Genomic DNA, 7,604 nt, shown 5'->3' on the forward strand with positions numbered 1-7,604 from the left:
ACAAAAAGAACACAGTGAGAAACTGAAAGTACTGGTCTGGGAGCACGATGGAGTGTTTACCCAGATTGTATTGACTTGACTTCCCTTCACAAAACTGTGAAATTTTGTGGATCAGGTGTTAGAGTGACAGCTGTACCCTCCGCGCCCCCCTGCAGGTCTTCCCTTCCTTCTAACCGTGCCCTTCCTTCCCCCGACAGGGCTCTACGAAACCTTTCTCACCAATGATGAACCAGAATGCTGTGACGTCAGGAGAGAAGCAAAATCAAACAACCCCTCCAAAGGGATGGTGGACAGAAGCGGCTCCTGCCCGCGGGCGCCGCTCACAGCTTCATCAGCCACAAGACTGTGCAGCAGCCACAGACTCAGACTGTGCGTTCTCGTGCTGATCCTCCTGCACACAGTCCTCACAGCCTCCGCGGCGCACAACGCCACGGCGCTGACCTTCGGCGGCATCAACACGCTGGACGAGAGCTCCGCCAGCGAGGACTAGGGAGCACGGAGCATCCCCGTTGCCCCAGTAACCGCAGAGCGCACGGTCGGATGTCACAGACTCCGTGCTCCGACCCGCCCATCGCCGCGCGCGGGGCCTGGAGGGCAAAACTTAAAAAAGAGGGGCCTGAGTCCGAATAAGGACACAAACCCAGCTTTTTATTGACTAAAAGGCTGGAAAGTGACTTCAATTTCTCACACCATTTTATACACTGTGTTTTAATGTTTGGAGGTTTTATTTGCTTTTCCTTTTGATTTGGGTTTATCTGTTTGTTTAGTTTTTGCACTTGTTAATACAGGATTTATTTGGGGGGATGGTTTCTCAGAGGTAAACTAAGTCTTTTCACTGTCTCTCTCTCTATATATATATATTTCTAGTCATTGTGTGTGTTCATCAGATAGTTTCGTCTCTACGTCCTGTCAGTTTCTATTAGCGGAATGACGGCTATGACCTCACGGTATAGCAAAAAACAACAACAAAAATCATAAAAATAAAAAAAAAAGACAAAAAAAGAAAACAACAAAAAAATAAAAATAAAAAACCTCCCTCACTCTCCCTCCTGCCTATGAAACCGACGCCTTTCCCGGCCTGCCCGGCCGGGCCTCCCTCCCCAGCAGACGACATCCGCTTGCTTCTGTCGTTGTCGCCGCAGTGAGTGGGCACAGTGCACGCTCCGCTGGGCTTCTGAGCCGCTGTCGCACAAACCCGCAACGGAGCAGAACCGGGGAGGGGGCCCTTTCCAGCTGAACAAACACGTGCTCTCCGTAACAGGTGGTCTCAGAAAGGGAACACATCTTTATGTTGAAAACAAAGGCAAAGAAAACTACCATGAACTCTGTTGGTCCAGCTCCCCCTCCCAAGGGTCCAGTCCTTCCTCGCTGGTCGGGTGGCTGGGAGCAGCCGCCCAGGAGGAGGATGTGAAGAGGTAGGAAGTCCTGTCCTGAAGCCCGCAGGTGGCTGGGCTCTTGGGATTCCAGTTCCGTTGCAAATAGACAGGAGCACGTTTTGGGCACTGTCACAGGAACAGGATTCCAAGGACGCAAATTTGGACTTCTTTTTCCTCCTTTCCTGTTGTGGAGGAGAGAGCAGACGTGCTCCAACACCTGCAGCATACAGAATCTAGACCATTTCTCCCCAGTATTTCCCCCACATCCAGTTTTTAATGCCTCCAGGTCTAAAGTGGATGCAAATGTGCATTATCAAGAAGAACTTCTTCTCCAAAACTAGGTTAGCCATTTTCATTCACGTGCAAAAACGTTGTCACTCTCCACACTCTAGGTAGTTGAAGACAAGAAAAGTCTGATCGCTCTGTCTGTATTTTTTCTTTTCGTGGGAACATTTCACCGCTGAGTGTCTATGAATTTGCTTTCTAAGAAAAAGGCTTTTATGAGTTTACAGTAGAATCAGTGGAAGGAAGAGTTAATAAGGGCTGTTTTTAAAACAAACAAAACAAATAATTAAAAAAAAAAAAAAAAACACTTTACATTCCTTCCTAGTCTCTAACTACGCTTGGGAAGTGCACTTCAGATCTGTTTGCTGTGTAACCGGGAGATGAAGGAAAACCATGGAAAAGGTCCTCTTAGCGAACAAAATTTAGTTCTTAACTTTATAGCTATGAAATTCCCCGGGGCATTTGTTTTTGTTCAAACTTTAACCTCTGCATCATACTTAACTCTGCGACACGCGTACAGTATGCATATTTTGTTTTGAATAAAAAAAAAATGTTTTGTTCCAGTCTGTTAAGAATATTCAAAAATAATAAAGGTATTGCTTAATAAAATTGCTAGAATTGTTTAGCAGTACATGCACTGATATTTTACTAGATTCTTTGTTTTAATAGTGTTTTGTTGAGACTGAAAAATCCTAAAATGGTCTGCACAAATACAAAAAAAAAAAACACCAAAAATGTAAAATTTTCCAGTTTTTGTTCCTTTTTTGAAATACTGTTTTTTTCTTCTGCAAATGCCAACACACAATCACACATACACAAACAGACACAGTATGTTTAATATATGGAAATTATGGTGCTATTTCTGGGGACTGCGGCTGGGGAGTGACTCCAGGGCATGTTAACCATGTTGAATTACGGCGACTGTTAAGTCTTTTTTCAGGCTAACTAGTGGTGGAATAGAGACTTCAGTGGAGTTGGGGGTGGGGAGAGAAGAATGGGGGAGCAGGGACTGGAGGTGAGGGGTGGGTGAGGACTCGGGGGAACAACTTACCAGGTGAACTCTTTTTCGACTGACCCCTTAACGACGCTAAGACCAGAAAAAAGTTTGTTGTAGACTTCGTCTGCCTCTGCCGGGCAGAGGCCACTCGCCTGTCTTTTCTCCCACTGTTCCTTATGCTTCTGTTCATGCCAGAGGCGTTTCCATGTCTTCGGGAAAACGACATCAACACGGATGCAAGTTTCACCCGCTCTTGCTGGTGTGACAAGTGACTCTCCAGACACTGGGCAAAATGATGACAAAAGTATCTCTTAACAGCAGGGTTTCATTTTCTCGTTATATCTTTTTGCGACAGGTTAAGGTTCTTTTCCAACAGAAGGGGACTGGGAGGTTCCACTTGCGCAAGGTTTAGCTTTAGTTTGGGTAGAATGGCGACCACCGCGTCACAGGAGAGGCAAGCCTTCCAAAGACAAGCTCAAGAGCTGGGAGAGGCAATGTGGCACCGTGAATTTGGGTGAGGCAGGGAGGTGGGGAGGGAAGGGGAATGGCAGCTCAACCGGCGCTGGAATTGCCTGGAATTCTGCTAGCATTTTTTTCCTGCTGGGCAGATTGAGTCTTACGTGGGAATGAGCTCCGTGCCTCGTATTTATTACTGCAAATGTGTAACCACGTCCCTGTGATAGTTCCACTGACACAGTGGACTGAAGCTGGAGCCTGCAAAGTCAGGAAGCAACCACTGATGGTGCAGGTCTCGCTCTATTCGTTGGCCATTGGGAGTGGATTGCCTGCGTGATGGCATGATTGCCGTTTCTGATAGAAAAAATTCCGACCCACATTTCTGTAATCATCATCCCACTCTGCTTTTCTTGTGGTGGATAGCTATTGCATACTAGATAATAAGTTACAGTATTAAAACTATTATCTCTGAAAACTAGTTGAAAACCAAGGAAATGATTTTTTTTTTCACAAATGGATGAGACAGACTTCTCCATGTTTATTATTGTCTTTTTTAAATTCTGCAATAGAGAAGTCCCAGGTTGAGGAATATGTTAACACTGCAAGACCAAATGTCTAATGACAAAAGTGGAATCGTGTGTCGTTCCTTCCTGCACTGACACTGGGTGATGCATTGCACTGACTTTTCTTCCGTTAAACAGGTAGTGCTGTTCTCTCCACAAAGAGTAAGTGAGAGCTGTTCTTTTAAATGGCATCATTATGAAAAAAGAAATTTAGTTCCTCACCAAGGAATTGGTACCACTAAGTACTAGAATCTGTGGTCATTAAAATAAAAGAAGGCAGGAAGGAAAAAAACGAGAGGAGGAAGGAAGGAACGAAGGAAGGGAAATAAAACTGGATTTTTTTATATGAATGAATAAAAACCTCACTTTTGTAGGGAAAAAAATAAGTGAAAGATGTTTCGGGGTGTCAGATCCATGTGCCAAGTACCTGAATTGGCAGGTGACACTTGGTATCTGGACAACATTAAAATATTGACCAGCCTGAGGCATTGTTTTGGTTCTTTCTAGGTAAGAGCGAAGTTTAAAGTGTTCTTGCTACTGGAAGCATCCAATCGGCAAAGCAATGAGAAGCGCATCTTATTTTCACTAGAACTGCAGGCGGTATTTGACCCTGTACGCATGCATATGGACATGGATATATAAGGAGAAAGCGTTACACGTCTATGGTTTATTTTATAGTGATATATATCTTACAAGTAAAACGTCAACCACAAAATTTTTCAGTCCAAAGCAACACACACTATAATCAGCAATTCCGATTTTTTGCTAAAGTTTAAGCAGCATGCTCATTTAAAAACCATACCTGCCTTGATGCAGAAAAGACTCTCAAACTGTCTCCATTAATGAAAGAATAGCAATTTTGAAGTAGCCAGAATCTTTTCCACTTTCCAAGCACTATCATGTTTAGAAAAAATTGAATATGGCAAGCAGATAGTGGGTGATGGTGAACAAAACTGTAAGTGAGAGAAAGGGAAGAAACTGAGTGCGGCTTCAAGCAGTATCTCCATGACACTTATGAGAACGATCAAACTGCTTCAAACTCTAGAAATTCTCCAAATAATGATCAAAAGTATAGATAATCCTCTCAGCCTTGCAATAAAACTTAAGACTCGAAGCAAATCTGTTCTTGGCTCTCAAGATAATTCAGGGCTATGTTTACCTGGCACAAAACGTTCAGATTAACATTAAACATGATGTCACATGGCTATTTTCTCCAAGGCCACACAGGTGGATTGTGCCAAAGTGGAACTCAAACCACACCTGACTGCAAATTCTAAACACTGGCTCTGGAACACACAATCCCTGGGTCTCAAGCGTGCTTCATGAGGATAATGTATTTTTTTCCAAAATGCTTTATTTCTTAAATGGTGAATTTAAAAATCATATTAAGTATTAAAAATAGTAAAAATATGGAAAAGACACTGCTAAGGTTTGTTGATGCCCTGTTTCTTTCTCGATTACTCATTTTAAGTGAATTTGCTTTTTCTCCCGCCATCATTATGATGCTGACCCAACTGGTCCCTCTCAAAATAGACTTGGCCGAACTTCTTTTTGAATATATGTATATTAGGTTGGATCATTTTGTTGATTGAGTCACAAAGAAATAATCATCCAGTTAACTATAAAGATTTCAGTACTATACGTCTTTCTTTTGTGTCTTATATTTTATTTTTTATTCTTGGCTATTTCTATATATGGTGTGAAAAAAATGGAGCAACACAGTTAAGGTAATAATTTCTGCTGCTTTTATCAATCTGTCAAGAAGGCCAGTGGACCACTGCTACAGACGGGAGACAATTTATGTGACTGGGATTGGCTCTCCTGCCATCCTGGCCCGACACCCACCTTCATGACTGCCCTGGACAAGCCACGTGATGACTCGGTGATGCGATCCCGGCTGCTGCTAAGGCCCTTGCCAAGGATTTCACTATTCTGAAATACTAGAAATACTACTTCTACTTTTTTCCTTCCCCTTAATTTGAAAGGCATGTAAACATTATCAGTAAAGGAAACTTAATAGAAACAAAGTTCTTTTCTAAGCCTTCAAGTAGTGATTATATTTTGATGAAAATCTTAGTGAAACGTTTGCTACAGCGCTACACAAAAGTCAAAATGAGTGAAAGCGTTTTGGTTTAATGCAGTTTTCTTTTTCTGAGATATGATAACAGTGAAATAAGGTTTTGAATATGCAAAATACCCAGCGTGAGGAACAAACACATAAAACATACGTAGAATGTTCTCAGGTATTTTTACTATAATTAGAGTCTAAAATGTGATAGTTTTCGGTTCCATTGTCCTTTCCCCTTAAGACAACACACCTTTTGATTTAATTCATGTGGTTTTTTTGAAACACTTTTTATAGCTTCCTAGAGCTCTTCAAATTTCACATGGAATTTTGAAGAATCATACTTACGTTCCATTTTGAAATTAAAAATCTCTCTACTCATCTGTTAGACCCAAGATGTATCAAACAAAGTACTCATGTTGCTACAAATAGATGTAATTACCTGCATTTGTCCTGATCGCTCTCCCTTTCTTCCTCCTTCCCAGTCTCTCTGCCCCTTCACCCCTCTCTTTCTCTGCATCCCCCACACCCTGTCTCTGTTGTCCTTCTGTCTGTCTATCACTCTGTCTGTCTCTTTGCTTTTTTTCTCTCTCTCTCAACTTCAGGATTTTAAAATAAGCTTTATTAGTATCAGGGTTTTTGTTGTTAAATCATGTAGCCTGTCCTATGATTCTTAGAATTGAAAAGAGAAATCATCTCATCAGAAAAAAAATATTAAAAATGTGAAATACGTTGAATATTGCATTATTTGAGCAACCAAGACCCTTTCGATTTCTAGTGAAACATTTGAAGCACTAATTTATTACAATGACTCACAAAGATATATTCTTTTCAGAATGATCTAGGTAAGTTGCCAGAGAATGTGAAAAGTACTAATGTGCTCTTAGAAGAATACATTCAAAAAATGCAAACAATGACTTTGACTTTTCTGAGGTTAGAGGATTTATATATATATTGCAATAAAATGTATTACAAAATGTGATTTTGGGAAAAAATTCACATGCTTCAACTGAAATGAAAATTTAACCTCCACAGAAATCCAATTTTATTGCACATATTTTTTAAAACAATTCTTGAGAAATTTTCACTTTTATATTTTTATGGAGAACTAGCATCTTACTAAGAGTCTAGGCCTCTTTGCCAACCAGGCACAACTCCCCACGTGCCTCTGATTTCACACTGATCTGCATACAAATGGTACCATAGTGCACTGCTTTAAACACACAGGTGTATTTTGCAAGATCTAAGGCTACAGAAAATACCTTAAGCAAGTGCTTATTTAAGAATAATCTGTCTACGGCCGTACCACCCTGAACACACCTGCTCTCAGAAGAATAATCTATCTTGAATTTTATGCCCCTGTGCAGTGACAAATAACAGCTAAATCCTGCAAAATACGTATTTCGCGTATCAAATCAGCCTGTGATTTCATTCACAGAAACAGATAAACACCTGCTTTCTTCCTTCCTTTCCCAGCGAACTTGGCCAATCTATCTTCCGTTTCTCCCTCAAGCTATTCTCAAAGGTGAGTGTAAAGTGAACATTTATTTTTTTGTGACATTGAAGGAAAAGTGATGAAGTTTGGGCATCATGTTATTTGTATCCCTGTCGCAAAGTCCCTGGTAGGCACATAGTGTGGAAGGCAGCACTCGCCCTCCCCCAGCATGTTCCTCACTCCCCCCCTCCCCCGCCTCACCTCCCCTCTCCACCCTTGCCTCCCCCCTCCGCTCCCCACCTCCCGCCTCCCCTATTCTCCCTTCTCCCATCCTCCCGCTCCCCCAGCCTCCCCAGCCTCCACCCACATCCCCCTCCCCCTCCCCATCCTCCGACCCACCCTGCCACCCTCTCCTCACCCCAAAGCT

The 7,604-nt window shown here is 42.1% G+C and overlaps 1 protein-coding gene across 1 annotated transcript in view; it reads left to right on the forward strand.

Moving 5' to 3' along the window:
- Nucleotides 1–2,396, forward strand: part of FAM155A (family with sequence similarity 155 member A) — a 536,157-nt gene extending 533,761 nt beyond the window's left edge. The window contains exon 3 of the mRNA XM_032496676.1: nt 198–2,396. Within this exon, the coding sequence (XP_032352567.1) occupies nt 198–490 (293 nt within the window). The 3' untranslated portion in view covers nt 491–2,396. The remainder of the gene's footprint in view (nt 1–197) is intronic.
- Nucleotides 2,397–7,604: the final 5,208 nt, after the last annotated feature.

The sequence above is a fragment of the Camelus ferus genome, chromosome 14 (assembly GCF_009834535.1).
Source record: "Camelus ferus isolate YT-003-E chromosome 14, BCGSAC_Cfer_1.0, whole genome shotgun sequence".
NCBI lineage: Eukaryota > Metazoa > Chordata > Mammalia > Artiodactyla > Camelidae > Camelus > Camelus ferus.